The sequence below is a fragment of the Aptenodytes patagonicus genome, chromosome 2, assembly GCF_965638725.1.
Source record: "Aptenodytes patagonicus chromosome 2, bAptPat1.pri.cur, whole genome shotgun sequence".
NCBI classification, from domain to species: domain Eukaryota; kingdom Metazoa; phylum Chordata; class Aves; order Sphenisciformes; family Spheniscidae; genus Aptenodytes; species Aptenodytes patagonicus.
Genome location: NC_134950.1, coordinates 100,901,331 through 100,923,487, shown reverse-complemented (window position 1 = coordinate 100,923,487; position 22,157 = coordinate 100,901,331). Strand labels below are relative to the sequence as shown.

Here is a 22,157-nt window from a genome sequence, read left to right as displayed (position 1 = left end):
AGCTGCCTGATTAAGGCCAGGATCTGGCCCTGACTGAACCGAGCTTCAGTTTCACAAAGATTTATACATGTGCTTCCCAGCAAGCTCCCGAGCAGCCCTCGCCGGCCAGCCCGGACCTCCCGTAAGCACGTGTATAAGTGTTTGCAGAACCGGGCCCCAGGACACACAGAGCCCTGCGCCAAGAGCCCCCCGCTTTGAAATAACACTATTAGTGTTTTAAAATATTGAGGATTCGCTCTCCTTGATACAGGCTTTTTTTTTTTTTTTTTTAGCAGTTGCAAGTATTAACAGAATTTCACCGTTTCCTTTTTGCTATTGGCAACACACTTTTTTAAAGTAAAATAAATCTCTGCAGAGAGTGAATTTTCATGACAACCAACAGCTACAGTTCGCGCTGAGCCTGCTGCTTTTGTATTGCAATCTAAGCGAGATCTACAAAGTTTAAACCACGAGATGCAGGAAATCCAAACTTGTCTGTAACATTGTACATCCCTACTCCGGAGCAGTAAAAGTGCTGCTTCTGGTCACATCAGTGTACCACACATATGCCAGCCCCATCCCTGAGTAAAAGGTGTGAAAGGTTTCTAAATGTTCCTTGATTTAAGGGAAACGAGAGTAGTGATGTCACTTCCCCACGCCAAGAAAATGACGGGAACGACAGGTCAAACGAAGCTACAGCGGGACGAAGGGATAAAGGAATAAAAAAAGGAACGTGTGCGTCCCCCCCACCCCCCGAGGTCTGCGTCTTCGAGGGAAAGCGAGCCCAAGGGCAAGGTACGAAATGGGAAAACAGGTCAACAGCGACTCCGATTTGGGTCTCGACCAGAGGACTCGAGGTAAGTGACATCAAACTCAAATTCCCCGTGATGTGGCCCAGACAAACTGAAACAATGCCTAAGTTAAACATTATAAGGAACAGTCATTTTATATATATAGGTATATAGATAGATTAGATAGATAGATAGACAGATAGATTTTTTTTTTTTTTTTTTTTTAGAAATCCCTATAAAGAGGTTCTTGTTTTATTTTTCTTTGCCCTGACTAATTTCTTGGTGATTGTATGCGTTTCGTTGTAAACTAAACAGGCCTGCTACAAAAGAAAGGAAAAAAAAAAAAAAAAGAAAAGACGAAAAGAAAAAGAAAACTACTTGTCAGTTACTATTGCAAAGCGGACGCCGCGCAGAAGCAGCGGCTAAACCTCCTCCGCCGGCTTCACGTCAGCATCTCTACGCCGGCGAGCGGTGTTTTTGCCTGCGCCCGGGGATCGACGGCACTTCCCGGGCGTGGGGACTCGCTGCAAGGGATGCTCGGCGCCGGGGGAAGAGGCAAAGCCCCCCCCCCCCCCCTTACAAAATCCCAGGGGGGATTTTTCTCTCCCCGGTGGGAGTCGGGTCTCGTCTGCGTGCCGTCCAGGCGGAGGGCGGCGCTCGGCCGTACGGCCGAGCGCCGCCCTCCGCCTGGACGGCACGCAGACATGAATACATGGGTTTGGTTTTTTTTTTTTTCCCTTTTTTTTTTTTTTTCTTCCTGGATCTTTTTTAACATCAAATACAAAAAGGGTTGGTGTTTCCCGGGGCAAGGGATGCTTGACCCTTAATATGTGGGGTTTTGTTTTTGTTTTTTTTTTTGGGGGGGGGGGGGAGAGGATAGGGAGGGAGTTATTAATAGGAAAACAGAAAGGAAGAAAGAAAGAAACTATTCAAAAAAGAACAAAAGGAGGGGAAATCAGAAGGGGGTATGAGATCTAGCTAACACCGCGCGGGTGAGTCTAAGTTGGCACGTAAAGTATTGCACATCCTACAAAAGCCAAAGCATGGAAAGGGACAATTGTTTGGAAAGAACCAGTTATTTCAGAATTCCTCAGTCTGAAATACAAGCACAGAACTAATACATTCCTATTGCTCCAAACGTATTTTTTTATTATTATTACTTTTTATTTTTTTTTTAGTGTTAGTTGAATAGATCCAGTCAGTTTAATAGCCCCTGCTTCCTTATTAACCACAAATGTGTATGCGTATGGTTTTACTTGAGATTTTTTTTTTTTTCCCGAGTACGCGAGAAGTACGGAAATAGTGGTACGACTGTGAACTAAAATCTGTAATTCTTTCTATTCCTTTACCATCAAAGCTTAAAAACAAAACAGGAAACAAAACAAAACAATAAATTGCAAGTGCCCTGAGCAGAGTATATGGAAGATTAAGCAACTTCTCTGAGCAGAAATATTAGCAAATAAGCGCTAACTAAGCAGTGTGACTGTGAGAAGAAACCCACTCAGCTATTTGGTAGCTCGCCGAGAGGTTAATAAAATTCAAGGAAATTCAAGAAAAGTTTCAAGCTATTTTAAACGTTTTTCAACTTTTTGGTGCACCCCAGAATATGGTATAAAAACAATTAGTTCTGGTGTGAGCTAAATTTCAAGTAACAAATAAGAGAGTCAAAGCTGGGGTTTGGGGTTAACATTTCTTCTCTTAAATAAAAGCACTGTATTTTAGGGGAGAGGGAAAACAAGATTTTAAATAAATTTGTTTACTTTAGGTTACTGCGTTTCTAATGACGGACTTTCATTTCCTTTTCTCCCTATCAGTACAGCTTCTTCAAAACTACCTGAAGGATGCGAACTCGCCCACCAAAACCGACGACACGAACGCTTGCTCACGTAGGGCCCAAGCGCAATCCCACTGAAATCAACGGGATCTTTCTAGTGGCAGCAACGGGCTTTAGCGCTCAGCCCCAAAGTACTTCATACTCGCACCTCCCCGAGGCTTGTGCAGGAGGCTGGGTGCACAGCACCTCAAAGGATCCGGCCCTACCTGGGGAAAGAAAAGACTGAACGGCGTGAATCCCCCCCATCCTACTTGGTTTGTACCAGACTCTTGAGATCTCGCCTTTCCAATGGAAAACAATGCAATTAAAATAACAAATAATAACAATAATAATAAAATAACAATAGGTTTGTTTTCAAAACAAACAAACACCTTGCTTACGTATAGAAATGTTTCTTGTGGAAAACTCTCTCAGCAAGTCTGAAGAAAAATTCTCAGAGCTGTCCCGGTAGGACCTGGTTCTGTGTGGCAGATATGGTAGAGAGACCAAAAATGAACTTTGAAAGGAACGTAACCCTATGAAACGGCCTAGAGCCTAGGCAGGTTAGTGAGTAATTGCTACATTTGTTTATGCTCTTTCAGCCCCCCCCCAACCCACAACATTATTAGGTAAAAACTGCAGGAATACCACACAAATGATAAACTCAAGATGTGCAAATTGCAAGATTCTTTAAAGTCCATCTTTTTCAAAAACACTGGACAATGATTTTTTTTTTCTCTTTCCTTTTTCCTTTCTCTTATTTTTTTTTTATTATCTGTCAGCTCGCATATGCCTTTAACTCTTTCTCAAGCATTAAAGTTTAAAAAGTGCCTCCTATTAAGTAGTCCTTTGTGGACAATGACTGTCACATACTAGTTCAATAATTCACATTCATCCCTTTGAAACCACATTAAAACTTTCAGCATCTTGCCTGTGAGAAAACTTTACATAGTTGCATGTAGTTACAGTGTTGAAGAGATTCGGTTTTTTGTTTGTTGTTGTTGCTTTCTGAGCAGATTAAAGTGAGATACAGTACGTACTGAGTGTTAGACCAGGATGCTCAGCAATAAAGTGTGAACAGCATTTTAAGTGCTTAAAGACATTCTAGGTTCATCTTCAACAGCGGATTCCTGTGTCACACCGAAATTTGAAAAAAGTGGCACCAGTTGTCCATAATCATGAACTAAAAACAGTACTAGAGTTAAAGACAAAGATTTGCAACCTAACTGCAAACAATGGATGCCTGTGATCTCAAAGGGGCAGTATGCGTCTACCTTGTGGAAGCAAATGTCAATGGCGTAACCCGGTCGATTTGTCTAACACTGCACAGAAACAGGAGTGAGCCTGAGCCAGGCACATCCACGGAGCCGGAGGCCTCCTCGCGCACACCCACGCACACCCACGACACACGCACGCACCCACCCACCCACCCCACCGCCATGAAGGAAAACCTTGCAGGGCGACCGGCGCAGCCTCCCCGTCTGCTGACTCCGGGCAATGGAACTGCACTAGCAAGCAGAAAGGAAATGTTGGTGTGGCAGTTGCTTTAGGAATAAAAATCAGTGCAGTCAGACCCCATGGGGGGCAAAAATATATATATACATATACACACACACAAATATATATATATATATATATATGTACTGTAGAGCCTTGAGTAAGTGTTGGCTTGTTGTTGAAAACGTCAGAGACTGTCCGATCCTTTTCAGTAACACCCGTGGGCTGTGTCCTCAGCATCCACCTGGGGTGAGGAAACCCCTTCGCCAACCCGCCACAGAGCCGCGGTCCCCCCTTGGGACTGGCGTGCACACACACACACAGGCGCGCGCGCACACACACACACACGCACCCCACATGTGACATACACCTCTGCTACAGTTCCCTTCTCCTCACCTCCTCCCAAAAAACTAGAACAGGAACCAAAACAAAAAACAAACCAAAACAAAACCAAGAAAACAATGACGAAAAGAAAACAAAATCACAGCTGGACCCTGTCCTACACGAGGTGTTAGAAAACAGGAGCCATGACAACACATTCATTTCCACTAAGGGTGTGTGAAGCAGATACTGCCCCTTCCGTAGCTCTCGATAAACCTAGTCACTGACAAACACTTGTGGAAAAACATATGCACCAGTCTCCTGCATAATACCAGCTGCAACTATAACAACAAGGTTATAACATAAACCTAAAATAAGATGATAACATGTAAATACTGGGTTATTTAGTCTACAGTACAGTAATCTGGATAAAAATGACAAGGGATAGCCTAATTTCCTTTCCCCAAACAACTTTTACTTTCCTACGTTGGATCGACCTTCAATGCAAATCTTAACCTCCTGAGGAATAAAAGAAGGCTTGGGAAGAGTCAAAGGTGGCTCCTCTTCTGATTTCTCTAGTTTTCGTGTTTCGGGGGCTGACCACCTCCTCTTCCTCGTTGCCGGGGGCTTGCTGGGTTCTGTTTTGGTGAGCAAAGGTGCTGCAGGCAATCCTATTTTGTCCGGAAACTTCAGTTCACCGTTCTCAGCTAACATCTGTGCGCTTCCCTGATTAATCCCGTTTTCCTGCTCCGCATACCTGTGTCTACTTCCAGCTAGACTGTCATTCTTTGAATGCTTCAGCAAGATACTAGCTGAGTCCATGGGCTGGCCCTTTTTAATAGAGCCGTTCTTCAGGTTCTTCAGCGTGAGTGATATGCAGACGTCCCCCACCGAGAGTTTGGAGCATGGCAAATCAAAGAGCTGGCTGGTTCTCTCGGGGCAGCAGGATGACCAGCCTTGTCCAAATACAAAAAAAGGGTATTCTACCAAGACTTCCACGCTGACCTGCAGAAAGAGAGGGGACAACACAAAGAGAGACAGAGGGAGAGAGAGGGGAGAGCATGAGATCACCCGTGTGCCCTCACGCACGTGCGCAGCAGGCGGCACTCGCCCTGGGGGAGCGGGATAAAGCTGAAACTGCAAAGCGCTGTTCAATTTCCGCAAAATCAGTACATCGACCACCAGACTTCACGCCTCTCCTTGTCACATAGGTGTTAATGGTTTCTCTGAGCTCAGCATTTCTTAGCACAAGACCTCAGCGGGAATCAAGCTTTACCTTTATCCAGCCGCTCAGAGAGGCCTAAGAGGCAAAACAGCTTCGGCATCTGGCAAACTCCGTTCCCCGCCATCCCCTTGTGGTACCTAGAGCCTGTCATCCACATCTATAGACACTTTCCAACCAGAGGACAGTTCAAGGGAAGCTCTCGGTTCTGACACACAATTTCCTAAATGACCACAGGAATGTCATCCTCACCTCTGCCCGAACAAGCATATACTTACCAGCGTGAAACGGTTGAAGGCATGCTGATTTCCAGGGGAAGGCCATGAGTACGTACAGAGTTGTAGCCGTAAGAGCAGCGGGCGTGAACCTGCCTTCTCCCAGCAGTCCTGTTACCAATCCAGTTTCTTCCCTTCTCACACCTGCTCTCCCACTCTGCAGTTGAGTTCACCTCCTGCACTCCCTCAGGGAGCGGATCATCTCTCCTCCTCCTCCTCCAGTTCCTGCACTGGGTCTCCTTCTCTGCACTGTGTCCCCTTTTCCCCCCACTTCACCCCACTTTAAAAACACATCTGGTTATGAATCCTATCTAACCGGCTTACAGGGAGCTGCCATAGCCAGGAGAACAGACCAGCAACAGGTGCCCACTGCTCCTTGACCTTGCAAATGCTGGGCCCTGAGGTTCCAACATGATAAAGCACCTAAATACCCGCTTATCTTTGCACGTGTCAACAGTCCAGCGCTCACTGCGCGGTGCTGCGTCTGCAGGCTCAAACACTTGACGTGGGCTCATGCGATTCACAACCCACGGGGCCGAGCCCCCACCAGCACACCACAACGAGGGCAGGAAATTCTGACTAAAACTTTTTAAAAATTTGGCACCTGATTTTAACTCGCTGTGTGTAACACCAATGAGGTCTGCAACTCTAAGAGGGTGGCTTATGCTGAAGTCAGATATCCACTGCTCTGCTCCCAAGGTCCCCGTGTCCCCTGGAGCTCTTCTCAGGCATGCGGGGCAGGATCCTGCTCTGATGGTGTAACCCCTATTTGGTAGGGGCTAAAGGGCAGGAGAACACCTGAATACACGTGCTCATCTCATTTCTGAGCCATTCAGCAGGCACGGAGCGTACCAGCTGCGTGGAGAGCCTTCCCTCTCCACGAACACAGACTCATTTGAAAGGAACATCACAGCAGGCTTGCGAAACCACCTCTCACCCTTGGGAGCGAGTAATGCTGTCATAGCGAGCATGGCTTTGTACCGTTAAAAATACATTTCAACATTAAGGAACAGAAGCAGTTTGAGATGCACATTGCACTCCAGTGTTCATTCACCTTTGTTCATAATATTAAGTGTGAACCCTGGGATGAAGTTGCATGGCCTGTCTCACAGAAGAGGCTGGACTCAATGACAGTAGGGCAGCCAGCAGCCCTGCCGCTTCCCTGCTAGCGCTGCTTACCCTCAGAGGCGCCCTCCCTGCAAGCAGGGCCCGAGGTAGCTCCCCTCGCACCCCACCAGCTCCACATCCCTTTTGGGCAGGAAGACTTGATCAGGGATGTCCCACAGCTCAGAGACAGAGGCTCCAGAACCAGGAAACCAAAGATTCCCATCGGATGTTGACTGTGCCTCCGACTGGTTAAGCCCATGCCATGCACTGGCAGTCAACTGCAGTTTATGAGACAATTCATTCTGTTGGAAAAAATGTCTATAAATATATGCTACGTACTTCTGCAACTAGGCCAACAAATAACACTGCATGTATTATCCTGCCACTCCACCTGCCCAACATAGTAAGCCACTGTACGAGGAATTTCAAAAGGAGCAGTTTAGAGACACGAGATACCCCCCACAACATCAATTTCTGTCATATTAAGCCTCTTCTGACGAGAACTGTCTGCCAACAGTCAACATGGCAACAGCGGAAAGGAACCTGACTCTAGGCCTGGTTTATGCTCTGAACTACAGAGAAAGTGGGGCGAGGTAACCACGAAAGTCCCATCCCTCCATGTCATTGGATAGTAACAGTCCAGGGCCAGGATTTGCAGAAATATCTGCCCAGAGTTCGGGATCCTATTCCATACATAAGCATCTCAGTAAGGGGTCTGACTGGGAGAAGTGGTGAATATCCAGTATCTCCCATGGACTTAAATGGAAACTGCCGTCTACGCAGAGCTGTAGGCTTCTCTCCAGGCATGGATCACCTGGTGGACACAGCTATCTCCTTTATATTGCTATGTCTCTCTTCTTTCTTTCTTTCTTCCTTCCTGCCAGCTGTATTTTTTTTTCTTTCTTTTTCTACTTTCCCATCCTTGTCAAAAGCTATTTGTATCTGTGGGAATCAAACACGCTTGTGTGCATCATCCTCACCGACACACAAGTTCCTCTTGATGTGAACACGCTTCCACTGCACGTTATACTTTTTTTTTAGCGTGGCATCCAAAACACTTGCCTGAACTGTCAATCACTGAAACAAATCCCAGAATAAGTGGTGGTGATCATGAATAACACCAAATAATAAAGATGGTGAAATGCTGGAATTTCCATGATCCGGTCACGGTGTGCATGTACCACTATCGATTTGAAATGGGTTCCCTCACGGATTATCGAGCCCTGTTTTAGCTAGCTGCTTCTGGATTCAGCTAACTTGCGATTTAAGGTAACCATTCTCTACAAGCAAGAGTAGTCAAAGACCACCTAAGTGTGAAAGTTCAGTAAAAACACCCCCGCATCATTTTTTTCTGACCAGTGCATTAAAACACAAAAAATTAATTTTAAAAGCTCCCTCCCTCAATATCTCACCATGATTATTGTAGGAGAGAAAGAAATTTGGAACTTGTTTTCCAACTACTAAGATGATAAAGCAAGAAACCAAAATGTTGGTCCCTCTTCAAGCATACCGAGGCTCTACTGCAAGCTACATTTATATTTCTATTTTTTAAGACTGACTAGTGAAAACACCCAAAACTCTTCAGTGCAGCTCCTGAATATCGGCAATTTTCTATAACCCTTTATAAATTTATTTCTCAGCCAAACTCGGTAAGTAAGGCAGACAATTCAGACCGCTCAGGAAACCCTGGCTGGAGCTGGAACACGGATGATAGGTGCTGGAAGATCCGATGCCCAGAAAATACCCTTCCCATCATTCAGAAACACAGCAACTTTAGTCTTGGGGCTCACTACTGCAACCAACGTAACAAGCACTAAAGCAAAAGGTGCCTAATAAAAGTGGTTCGTGTGAACCGTATTTTAATAAATGTAAACATACATTTTCCAATTAAGTGTTTTTCTCCCTGATCTTATTAAAATGTGTTGAAACTAGGAGTGGCAGGCTGGAAACAAAGAGAAGGAAGCGGTTCTGGAAACAATGTGCAATTAAGCGGTGGAGCTCTCCAATGAAGGCCTTGCTGCGGGTGCTGAGAGACTCCTCGGGTCCACAAAACAACTGGGCGGATTCATGGAATAGAAGCTCTCCCTTTCGCAGAGAGAAGTCTCTGCAGTGCTGCACTCCCACATGACCTCCCCTACTCAGAGATTTTGGGACTCCTAATGTTCCCACCACCCCGAACACCACCTGCCTTCACAAGAATGGATTTCCTTTGAGAGACTTACGGGGCTGTAGGCAGCACCTCGTGCCAGGGGACTACCTGGCATGACACGTGGTCTGGGTGGGCATCCCCCCAGGGCTGCATCTAGCCCATCTTCATTACACCGTTATTATAACAAATGCACCCAGGGCTTGAAGGTTAGGGGGCTACTGCTCTCCACAGCCACGTGATCCTACCATTTCTCAAGAGAAGCCACCTCTGTCCACCGGACCACTGGCTGCCGAGTTTATCACATGAGCTCTTATCTGCTGCACTCCCAGAATTCAGTAACACGCATCCAAAGACAGACCACAGCCGCCCCATCACTCAGAGGAATAAGGTCTTACTGCCCCTGTGACCAGGGGACATGGACACAGAGATCACACGAGGGGAAGGCTGGGAGAGATCTCCATCTGCAGCAGCAAACTGAGTCAACATCTGTCTGTGTCTGTATGGTGCCAAAGATAATGAAAAGGAGAGCGCGGAGTAAAAGAAAAAGTAACCGGTTTGTGTGCATGCAGAGATATAAGGGGAAAACTAAACTAGACGATGGTCTAAAAAAATATGCACTAAACTAAACTAGTTAGGGCTACTAACTAGATGCTCTAACAGGACTTTTCCATCTCTAGTGTCTATGATTCTGTTTTTTAAAAGAAGGAAAATTAAGAACCGTATATTCATCTTTTCTTTTTAAGCTATACTTTAGGAATGATTAGGAACTGAAACGCAGGGATGAAAGCAAGCATTTCAGAGAACTTATTTTGCATCTCCTGTGTTTTTTGACCTTAACATCAATGGAGGTGAATTACCGGCTTCCGCTTGTTCCTGGCAGCAAAAGAAAGGACAGGTAATAATGATGAAAGTGTTATTACAAGAATAATATGTGGAATTGCAAAGAGATGCAGATCCGTAGGTCTTTTCTTTTAGGCAACTTGAATGCAGAGGAGTAACAGCTGGACTTTGGGTTCTGGTACAGTTGATACTTACTTGACTTCTTCCTAATCCAGAGCAGGGATGCTGTGAAATGGAAACCTAGCATCCCTTCAGGGCTAAGGCCAGTTATTTCACTGAAAAGGCATGTAGCTTTAGGTGGGTTAATTTTCCTCTAAGTTTCCACACCTGAAAGAGAGTTGGATTTGCCAGATGATTGGAAGATGGGGAAAGGAGGGAGGATGACCTCTTTCCGCCTAAGTGCTGTGCTGGGGAAGGGCAGCTGTGGGCTTGCAGTGATACGATACAATAGCAGCTGCACGGTACCTCCCTACTTACATTAGAGTTGTATATGCTCAGCTAAAAATAATCTCCTACCTCTGTCCCTCAATTGGTGAGAAAATTAGCTAATGTTTGCACAGAGTCTGAAAATATGAATTCATCAATATTATAATGACTTCCCAGAGACCCCTGGGAGGAGTATGTAAGTGAGCCAAAGCTAATGATAACAACGCTATTTTTGTATGGCACTTACTCTTTACAACTTACACTCCCTTGATAATACCATTTGAAAAGCTCCCTCCTTCCAGAAGTATGTATGCAACTGAAACTTAATTGTAATAAAATACTTTGCAAAGCTACAGTACACACGCAGATACATCCCCACTGTACTGGGAGTCAAGATATATTTAAGTGCAGCAGCACCACAGTGCCACTGCTCAAAGCAGCGCAACTAAATACCATTCTTTCAATGAGAAGACAGCCCTCTTCATGCAGGCAATTTTCTAACGAGTAATGACTGCCACATGCCTGCTAATAGGCTAAATGCTTTCATATAGCCACGTCAGGCTGAGGGTGAGGTCACCGGAGACTTCAAGCATGTAGAAATGATCTCTCTCTCTCAACCCAGGAAAGGGAAAACCGGCAGAGCCATCTCCGCTATACAGGGACACAGCTGATCTGGGAAGAGACCCAAGTCCTGGAATCCACAGGAAACCTAAATTAAACTCCCGTTTCTAATCATATCTCTACATGCCTTGCCCTCCATTCTGGAAGCATCCCCGGTGGGAAACACAGCTGGGGAGTATTTCGGCTGCGATGATGTCAGCCTGCTCCTGATAGGCTTCTCCGTAAGGTGACACTTTGCTGGGTGAGACCCGTGTGCCTGGCCCTGGATTTTTACAGCCTCAGACTCGGCTTGCTTTCTGCCAGAGGATGGCACTCCACCCCCTGCAATGGCACTCTTCCCGGCGCCCGGGACTACAACACATCGCCTGCGTTGACAGATCTGCAAACAAGACGTGACACAAACGCTACCTGCTAATTTGTACCTCTTCTGCTGGTGCAGAGACCAGTGGCCTGGCTGCAGGGAGAGAAATGAGAGCAAGATGAAAATTGCAGATGGGAGATTGCTACTTTTGAAATTTCATTATTCAAGGCACTGGGGCAAATTATAGTAACTGGTCCTGATCCAAGGACGGTTCCTCTAATCGCGAAGCCTGAGATGCACCAAAATACAGTTGAGCGGTGGGGAAAAAAATCACATCCTTATCCTGAAAGCACCAGAGGCCCAACTTCTATCAGCTGTGCGGATGTGTGCACATACATGAACAAAACCACACAGGGAATCTGCACGTTTGACATGAGAAAGGGGACGTGTCATGTGTAGCGATTTACCATGTATGTGCAACTGGGGAAGGACGGGCCACAGACTGCTGTGACTAGAAGAAATTTTTCATGTCATCTGCTCCTCGGTACCGTCACCGTTTTTCTTCTCCAAACTGTCAGCCTGAGGTGCTTTACTACATGTGTCCACGTCCAGCTTCTCTCTCTCTCTTCTCATTCTGGTTCTCCAGCACTGAGGGTGCAGCATCAGGGTTGCAGATGCTGCAGTTTGCAGCACTCAAACCACACCAAAAAGATTGGCAACAAGATTATTTAAAATGAGTACCTCTAGGAAGCAAAAATGCCATCCAGTATATCTGAAATGCTCCAACCTCAACACAGCAGAATCTAAATAGCTCAGAAAATGGACAGCATCAGGACAATGCTTTATGATCAATATGTACGCATTCTCAACCTAAAAATACCTTTGGAAAGTTACAGGGTTTCTTCCTACCTTGCGAACCAACGAGAAACAAAGGTCAGAAGCATAGCCTGCCCAGCCACCTAGATGGTTTTTCTTTCCAAATTTCCCTTGAACACACAGTTTATGTGAGCTGTGCGGTGTTTAAACCACCCGCAACCGAAGCCTCAGTAAAACTCTGTAGTGCATTTCAGTAACTTACATGTGTGATGGAGCCATTCCCAGGCAACTCCAAGTTTTCAAGCCATGGAAATTCACTGCCTTGTGCCCTACCTATCTCTCAAGGATAGGATTTGAGCTGAATCTAACCTGAGCTTTCTGGTGTGGAAGGTAAAAATCACCTACCAAAATGCAAAATATATCCTCTCGTACTGCTTACACTGTTTTATTTTTTAATCAAAAAACATGAAGATCATGTAATTCTTCCCATGGGTTCTCCAGCTATAAGAAAGACCCGTTTTACATCCAAGAGACTACATTTATCATCAGTGTGACCCTGATGGCTCCCCCGGCACAGTAAGGGGGATGATTTTTGGACCAGAGTTGGTCTCACAGATGGATGTGAACGATGAAGAACCAACCCCGTGTAGACCCAAAGCAACTGAGATGTGCTGAGGAAAGCTGCACCCGGGGGGCAAAGCGTGTGCCCCAGTCCACCCCCCGTACCCCGCCATGCGTTGCTGTTACCTGTGCTCGATGCTCCCCAACTGCAAACTGTATCACGGCAATGCCTGGGCTATGGCTGTCTTCAATCCTCTCCACAGTGCTGGAGTCTATTTTCAGGTCGTTGCTAATTTCTGCGCTCTGTATGAAGTCTTCTGTTTTCAAGTCCTCTACTTTCTTCAGCTCCCCGTTGGCCAGCTGAATGATCGACCCCTTCATGAAGTAAGGGGGCAGCGTGGGAGGCGCGGTGGCAGGGGAAGCTATGGACTGCACCACGGGCAGGTGGATCTGTGCCTGCACCATGGTGGCCTGGTAGGCGGGCTGGGTGGTGAGGGGCTCCGCGCTGAAGTTCTCGCTTTTGGGGACAGCGGTGGTGACAAACGTGTGAGGCACTGCTGCAAACTGGGGAGACGATGTGACAATTGCAGGCGTGACTCCCGACGGCTCGACGTCCGTGCCGCCGACCGGTATCAGCAGGGACTGGGTGCCAGGGATCACCAGGTGCTGCGGCAGGCTGCCGGGGTACCCAATGGCTTGCTGCTGACCGCTCAGGTAGCCGATCACTGGCGGCTGGGTCCCGGCGTAGAAGGCTGTCGCCGGCAGCCCAACAGGGAGTTGCTCAGAGGCGCTGTGGGTGGTCTGAATGACGGTGTGAGGGGACAGTGTGGCCACTGCCTTCACCCCCTCATGGCCCAGAGCCTGCTGCGGAGACAAGGCGTAGGACCGGTGGGCTGGCTTTCCTAAGTGCAAGCTTCCCTTGTCATTGAGGGCTGAGGGAGAGGTCTCGCGGTTGGTGGCCTGCTGCACCTCCATGTCTGCTGTGGGCGTGCTGCTGTTGGGGACCACCATGACGGAGGCTCGGACACCTGAGGAATCCCGTGCGCTGTACTCAGTGGGGCTCGAGTGGACCACCACGTGCCTGGTCTCATAATGATGGGGAGCTGCTTTATTGCCTGCTTTGACTAGACCCATGTCGGCAGAGGGCGAAATGCCGTACCTCCGGCTCTTTTCTATCTCGCCGTTCAGTACCTCCTTGGCCTGCATCGCCTGCAGCCGGCTGCTCTCGGGCTTCTTGGGGGGATCCCTGGTGACAAAGTGGCCCCCCGAGTCAGTGTACTGCACCACCACTTGGGAGGAAGGGCCGAGGGTGAGGGTGTGTGGGATCACTGTCTGATGGGGATGCAAGGGGACCGGGATGGTTGGAGGAGAGACATTTCTGACAGTGCTCTGGGAAGAGCTGGAAATGTGGACGTACTGGTTCTGCTGGGTGGGTGGAGGAGACCCAGCAGCGATCAGTCCAGGAGTCCTGACCAGGTGCGGCTCAACTTTGTGCCCCTGCTGGCTTAAGCCGCTCATGCTGGCCAGCAAAGTGGAATAAGCCTCCAGCTGGGAGCGCTGGGATGGAGTGGTCGCAACAGCCGTGGCTGCTGCCACGGCGCCGGTTGCAGAATTGGCCGTTGGGGAAATCAGCTGTGAGGGGATGAATCCGGTGTACGATCCGCTGTACTGGGGCCCGACGAACTGGAAGGTGTGCTGCAGGTGTGTGTACTGCACAGGGGAAACTGGGGTCCCTGACTGGGAGAGGGCAGGCGAGTACACCGTGGGAAGAGTGGTGGAGGCTGGAACGGATCTGGGCGCACTCGGCGGGGAATAGTCCAGCCCTGCGGGCAGCGACTTGTGCAAACCCTGCTGCAAGCCCGCCTCCACCGACGACGTCCCCCCGGGCCGGTGTCGGCCCCCCAGGCCGCCCTGGCTGCCGGGTGTGCTGGGGAGCCATGCTAGGTTATCCGCACGGTGGTTTTCGTTTGGCAGGACTGGCTTCACCTCCGAAGGCAGGCTGGTGGCAGGGATTTCTCGCTTCTTAGGTGGCAGGCATTCATTGCTCCGCTCTTGGTTGGATTTCATCTTTCGCCGTCCCCCCTCCACTGTGCTTGCTTCACTGTCTGGCTGGCTCTGATTTCAGTCTGATAAACGGAAAGTCACATTTGATTTCTGCAAGGGATCCAGTGACTTCATGAGGAATCATCTCCCCGTAAGCACGATTCTCCGATGGCTCCTCTGGATTCTGCAACGAGAGGGTGGGCAAGGGAGGGGGGATTCACACTGTCAGTGCTGGGAAATGAGAACAAACAAGCAGACACCCCGAAACAACAAGCGTAAAAGAAAAACCTCTGGAAAAAACAAAACTGGTCAGGCATTGCCGCTCTCTTGTCAAGGAGCAGCTGAGAGCTGCGCTGTAAACAGCAGCGAAAATCCTGGGCACGTCTGCTAATGTATCACGAAAACAATTAAAACTTCAGGCAGATTGGAAACTCTCTGGCCATAACCTGCCACATTTAGCAGTGGTCACTTATTTCCCAAGGCTCGCTTTCTCCTTCCTCTGGGAAAACCCTCCATGTCTCTAAGGTGCCTGTTTCACTCTTCCCCTGCAACGACGACGTTGCCTTCACCCTGCTGTGTCCTAAAAAGCATGGGAGTGCAGCAGGGAGTCCCAATGAACATGTACGCACAAAATATTTATGTTAGCAACAAGTAGCTATTAGCGGTGTGGAGGGAAGGTGGTGGGTCACTCCTGAACCCTTGAACCCCAGAGTCACCCACAGGGTGACTTCACATCACACTGGGCAGGGCTGCAGAGGCTGCAGCTGCCCCCACCCCCCCAACCATGGCTCCTTAGGGGCACACATGCCCTTCATCTACCAGTCTGACAATGAACCTTCCCCACATGATCTGTTTACAGCAGCAGCCCAGAGACAGAGATGACTCTGAGCCAGGTGCTTGATGTGTGGGGGTTTTTTTCCCCAGTGCTTTGAACTCCCTCTGCTACTGACACCTCACGCCCAGGTGCCCAGGCAGGGCTCTGCGCTGGGAGATGCCCTCCACCGCACACAGGTCGGCCACAGCCAGGCACCGCACCATCTCCATCTCTGTTGGGATCCGATCCCCTGGAGATTGGATGTTTCTTAGCGACTGCCAGACCAGGGAGGCTGCAGGTACCGCACTCACGGCCATGGCCACACGTCCAAACCCTGAGCAAACTCAGCCCCCTGGGGATGCCTCGCTAGGACCGCTTGGAAAAGCACATTTGGGTTTCCTGATCGAAACCAGGAGGCCCCACCACTGTAAAAGCTCACGATTTTATATTGGGCTAATTTTGCTATTGGAGCAAAACAGTTGCTTTCTCTGCCTTGCATCACTTAATTCGGTGACTTCAGCCACCCAAAGGCAATAAAGTCAACGAAGTCTTCCTAACTCTTTCATTATCTGCTAAGGACAATACTGTAACTAAATCACATCATGCTTTGAAAAAAAGCAAAAGGAGCTGACAGTCTCTCCCTACCTTCCTGAAACCTGCCTTGCTTTGTCACATAACAAACTTTATGGAGAGTGAAACCCTTCCCCAGCCCCTGTCCAGCCACCACTTGGCATCTGCATTTCTGGCTGTTTTGAAAGATATGCAAGAATGGGTGCTGAGAAACTGTGCACCTTGCACAACTGGCATCCTAACAAGAAAAGCGTGGATTATATGAAAGAAAAATGGAGAGAGAAAGAATTGAGAGTGGATGTGAAAGAAGATGGAAATAGGATATAGCCCACTTTAAAGTGAATGCTGAGCAGCAGTAATGATACTTATGGCAAGTCATATTCCTTTGGGGGATTTCTTTCCCTGCTGCCTCGCTTCTGATGAACAATAAGCCTGATGTTTATGTGCATATGCAGTACTTTGAAGACATACTAGACTAAGATTAAACCTATCTTTAAGAGAACTCTACATTTATGGTCCTCCAAGCTGCTGTAAGCCCGCAGGAAAAGTCCAAACTTTCTAATGGTTTGATACAATCAGTCTTAAGTTAATTATTCCGTTGCTTAAATGTTGATAAACAGTAATGAAACACCAATAGCCACAGAGCCGGGGGGGTGTGTGTAAAGCACTGTGTTCAGGGTAGATTCCCTGGCTTTGAGGTGAGAGGGAGGATGAAAGGACTCAGGGCAGCTTCAAAAGAGCAAGGGCCAGCAATGCCTTGAGCATGGCGGCTCAGGGGCACCCTGACCTGCCGACCTGCCCCAACGCGCCAGCACTGCCGCCTCGGCACTGCGACCACAGCCGAACGAGAGCAGCCAGGAGACAGGGTCCCCACTATTATCAGCACGGGTCTTCCCCCTCCTCCTAACAGTTGCTCAGCGTGTCTTGGCAACAGCTAAAACTATTATATTACACATGACTTACAGATTCTTATTTTTAAGTTTGACTAAAAATAAAATCGCCAAGCTCACATTTGCGCAGTCATCCTTGGTTAACTTTAGCTCACTGTAGCTTTCTGCCCTGGGCAGTCAGCTTTGGTAGGTACGTCTGCAGCTCCTGGCCGAGGCGGCTGCCTGGGGTCACCGTGGGGGGACGCCCTTGACGTGGGGCGCTCATCCCACTCTCCTTGCCACAGGGAGCTTGTGCTGGGCTGGGACCGTCCTTCAATCTCTCATGGAGACGGACATGAGCTGCAAACACAGAATTTAAATACACTGCCATGGGGAAAAGCTGGGAGCAGAGGGCTGGCCCCTCTACCTGCAACAGAGCAGGGAGCTTGTACGTGGGACCAAATAGGGACAGTCTTTTTTTCTGTGACGGACAAACCAGTCTCTCTCAAACTAGTTGTTCCAAAAGCCCGAGGCGTCTGGGTTCAGCTTCTCCACATCAAAAATACTGCTACGAAGCTGTATGAAACCTGGTGAAGTTTCACTCTGCAGGAGCTGAAGCAAAGGTTTTGTTCTGCTAAATAGCATTGAATCACTGAGTTTTGGGTAGTCTCCAAAGTTGAAGCTAACATCCTTCAAAAATATCAAATACTAAATCTTTTGGGTTTTTTTTTTTTTGGTGTGTGTGTAAATCTTTCATATGGCTGACTTCATCATCACTGGTAACAAAAGGGCTGCCCAAAATCTCCTGGAGAGCACAGGAGGAATGAACAACCTTAACGGAGACAAGGGATGAGACAGCCATAGAGTGGTGAACACTGCCCCACTTTTCCAAGCCCAAGTACTTCATGGTGAGACTTTGAACTCTAACAGACACGGGACTGGATTTGCAGAAATGCCAATGTGCAGCATTGTCCTGGTTTCAGCAGGGATAGAGTGAATTTCCTTCCTAGTAGCTGGTACAGTGCTGTGTTTTGGATTTAGGAAGAGAACAAAGTTGATAACACACCGATGTTTTAGTTGTTGCTAAGTAGTGCTTACACTACCCAAGGACTTTTCAGCTTCCCATGCTCCACCAACTGAGAAGGCTGCAGGTGCACAAGAAGCTGGGAGGGGGGCACAGCCAAACTGGCCAAAGGGACATTCCATACCATGTGACATCATGCTCAGTACATAAACTGGGGAAAAGTGGCTGGGGGGGGCTGCTGCTCGGGGACTGGCTGGGCATTGGTCTGCGGGTGGTGAGCGATTGCACTGTGCATCACTTGCTTTGTGTATTATTATTATTATTATTACATTATTATTCTTATTGCTATTATTATTTTATTTCAATTATTAAACTGTTTTTATCTCAACCCATGAGTTTTTCTCACTTCTACTCTTCCAATTCTCTCCCCCATCCCACCGGGGGGGGGGGGAGGGGGGGGGAGGAGTGAGCAAGCGGCTGTGTGGAACTCAGTTGCCGACTGATGTTAAACCACAACAAGCATAAAACAGCCTACTTCTAGTTCAAATATTAAAAGTAAAATGGTAACTTTTCACCATAATTCAAGTTCCAGCAACAGCAAAGATAAGACAGGACTACTTTTGCTCGGGAAGCAATGAAAGGGAGACAACCCAAACAGAGCGTCTCAAAGGCAAGAGGTACAAGACCTGGTTGAACTGTTCTTTGCTGGCTGTCCTAGAAAGGCGAATGTCTGCCTTCTGACGTGTGGTGCACAGTTTGTTATGTGTACGCTTTTCTTTTTGGATCCCAGTCATTTTTCTGACTCTGGAGATTTCCCTTCTCTTTACCTTCAGAGCTGTCAATCAAGATTTGCAAGATATGCAAACGAGCAGCAAACACCAGGTGATTTTTTGCTCCCGCTTTGTACGTGTGTGTGTCACACGAGTGCGTGTGTGCATGCGTGCACGTCTGTGTAATTATGGCTGGAAAGGTAAAGGGGACAAAGAGATCAGGGACAGCAGCTGGACTTCGGTATCTCTGGCAGCGAGTACACATGGAACATTGCTAAAATGTCTGGACAGCCAGTGTCCGCTGGCAGCCTGCCCACACTCAAATTCCTGGAAAGGCTTAAGGCAGAAAAATAATCACTTGGAAGAGTCACCATCTGGGCTTGCTCTGGTCCCAAAGGGATTGCTCACTGGAGCTCAGGATGTGTATTTTTCATGCAAAACTCCAGTGTCTCTCTGCAAACCTCACTATGCCTCTCAAAACAGTATTCTTCTATTTATTTCATCTAATAAATTTAAAACTCATGACAGGATACTGGGTTATAGCTTGAGGGGCTGACCTCCTTTATTTACCCAGAGTTCACTGCAGGAAAGGTAAAACGAGCAACACAAGCCTCCGTCCACACTGTAGTCGTACACTGTGTCCCACCACCCGGGACTGAGTCTTGGGGTGCAGAGAAGTTGGGGCCAGACTCACAAACCACCGCAGCACCTGGCTATGCAAATGGTGGGATGTTCACTGCCTTCAGAAATCAGTCACTTTTGCAGTCCCATGATGCAGCTAACATCATTTTTAGGTCTCTAAAACACCTTCAAAGATCTAGTCCCTCATCCTCCCTGGTCCCTGACCTTTCTGCAGCTGTTAACAAACTCATGCTGACATTTGCCACCAGGAGCAAGGGCTGGGACCACCCACTCATTTGCCTTACTGCCACCCAAGGGGGGCAGCCGTCAGCCTCCAACTTCAGGGATATTCAATTCAAACCAGTCATTTATTGTCAAAAGGCTCCTTTGATCCCAAACCCTAATAAGACACAGATTATTACAACTTTTTAACTTTCACCTTCCGACTCCAGGTATGAACAGCAATTTCCCACATTTATTTGTGCAATAAAAAAACTGGGTCTCCCCTCTGTCAGACACCGTTGCCCTGCCTGGCAAGTAGACATCAATGCAATATTCAAAGAGTACACCAGAAAAATAAGCCTTTGAATCGAGCCTGACACACGGCTCTTTATGTCTGGGGTGTTACCAGGCAGAAGCAGCAGTGCAGCCTGATGCTCCTGCCTCAAATTGCCCGCCCATCCCATCATGATAGGATGAGCGGGTAATTTCAGCAGCGCGGGAAATCAGTGGGAAGGGAGGGCGCTTCGTCCCACCTCTCCCCTCCCCTCCGAGGAGGCTGGCATCTTGCAGGATCAGATTCAGAGAGATTAAGAGACAGACACATTGCAGAGGGCTCCGCAGCTGCATTCTGGCTCTCAGATCTATATGTCAGCTTTCCCCCCCTGCTCTACACCCTGCTCGCTGCCAGCTACATATTCATAGTTGTAACTGCTACAGATTTCATTAGCCTTGCCATGTGCAGCTCAGTGCACGCCAACAATAGCTATAGGAGTTTATTGTCCAATCCGACCAATTTCACAGCACTCTGGCAGATTTCCCAGGAGGGCCAACTGCAGAGATCCATTAATAAGAAACATGAAAACCTCTAATAAAATTTGAAATTCTCCTCCCAAAACTAAAGGATTCCTGATCAACACTGCATCTGCAAGACAGATTGTCCACTGCAGTGTTAGCTCTTATTATACTTCTGGGAATCTGCCACAGCAAATTGCTACAGGTTTCTGCAGAGCGAGCAGCTATTCTGCACATCCCTCCTCTCCCCGGTCAGATCAGACAGCTTCCATGCAATGTAAAAAGCAAGTGATACGAGCAAACCTCAGCAAGCACATCACTGGATGTCAGATGCCCAATGGCTTGACATTCCCATGAAATTTTATGATGCAAGTATGTAGGTACCAGCACTGAGAGAGGAAGATTTAGGAGGAAAAAATAGTGTAAGATACACTCCTGAAAGGACAGACAGACGATGGAGTGCCAGGACAGCCATTCACTCGATGACATTCATGAATGCAGGTGATACAAAGAGATTATCAAAAAGCCACTCCACCGGTTAACTATCCATTTCTGCTACTTAGCTCCTGAAAAATTTTGAGGATAGGGAGAGATCTGCATGTTCTAAGCAGGGCATGTGCCTCCTGTAGTCCTGTTTTACTACAGTTACACTATGGTTAGGTACACATGGTTTTTTTGTGCGGTGGGTGCTAGTGAGCTCCACAAGAATACTATGCTAGTATTAGCATAAGTTTCAGTTAGGCTAACTGCTGAATTAATGACATTTGAATTAACTTTCAGAAGTTTGCAGGTTTCTGCCATCAGTTCCTCTGGGTGCCATCACCTGGTTCTGCAACAGGAAAGATGCCCATATTTTCAGCATCTGTAAAAGTCATGCCATGCTCTGGATGTGCAGCATACCTTTCTGTGCACATGTACAGCGATGCAGCTACACATAAGCCTTGCAGGACTGCCAGTATCATAGGTGATCTGAGTAGATTCACAGCTGCCTACTCATTCATTCCATTTTTTTTTACAAAAAAAGTTATTAGCAAAGGTGATCCCTCCTCTTCCAGCATGCTTTGCAGAGAGGTGGTACCACAGAGCGCAACACAAGACGCCAGGCAGGCAGGCTGGAAGCAAGGAAGCGTTTGCTCCGAGAGCCGCAAGCCCACCTCGCAGCAGGGCTGCCGTCAGAGGGCTGGGTGCGTCGGCCGTCCTGCTGTCCTCCCAGCCCACCCCACGGGCAGCACCCTCGCTCCCCGGCACAGAAATCCCCTGCCTCACAGTGCCAAACCCAGGCGCTCAAATATCATGAGTCAGGCCCTGCTTCTTGCCCCTGAAACACATGATACTGGTTTACAAATAGAAGATTTCTTAAAATGATAACAGCGGAGGTTATTTGATTTTTTATTATTTTTTTCTTTTAACTTGCCCTTCTGCAGGCTTGAGGTCTCTAGCTTTTCCCTGCAACCCACAAGACCAGAAACTTACTATTTCAGCTAAAAGTGGAATTTCCCATCTCATCATCTGACACCAGGAACTGAAGCTTTGTGAAACAACATCAGATATCTAGAGACTAGTGATAAAAATGCAAGAGCTGACAACGCTGATTACAGTGAAATTTCTTTGAGGGTGAAGCGCTGCACTCCAGAATCCTCTGCCTCTATGGAGGAAGGGGGAGAAGGATTTAACTGCTAAGTAAGGGCCTGAGCCCTGGGGCAAAGCCATGTG

The 22,157-nt window shown here is 47.8% G+C and overlaps 1 protein-coding gene across 8 annotated transcripts in view; it reads right to left on the bottom strand.

Moving 5' to 3' along the window:
* Positions 1-4,033: 4,033 nt before the first annotated feature.
* Positions 4,034-22,157, bottom strand: part of ATXN1 (ataxin 1) — a 253,466-nt gene continuing 235,342 nt past the window's right edge. For all 8 annotated transcript variants that reach the window (XM_076330580.1, XM_076330581.1, XM_076330583.1 and 5 more), the window contains 2 exons: positions 12,906-14,946; positions 4,034-5,406 (listed from right to left, as the gene is read on the bottom strand). In XM_076330580.1, the coding sequence (XP_076186695.1) occupies positions 4,876-5,406; positions 12,906-14,786 (2,412 nt within the window). In that variant the 5' untranslated portion in view covers positions 14,787-14,946 and the 3' untranslated portion in view covers positions 4,034-4,875. The remainder of the gene's footprint in view (positions 5,407-12,905; positions 14,947-22,157) is intronic.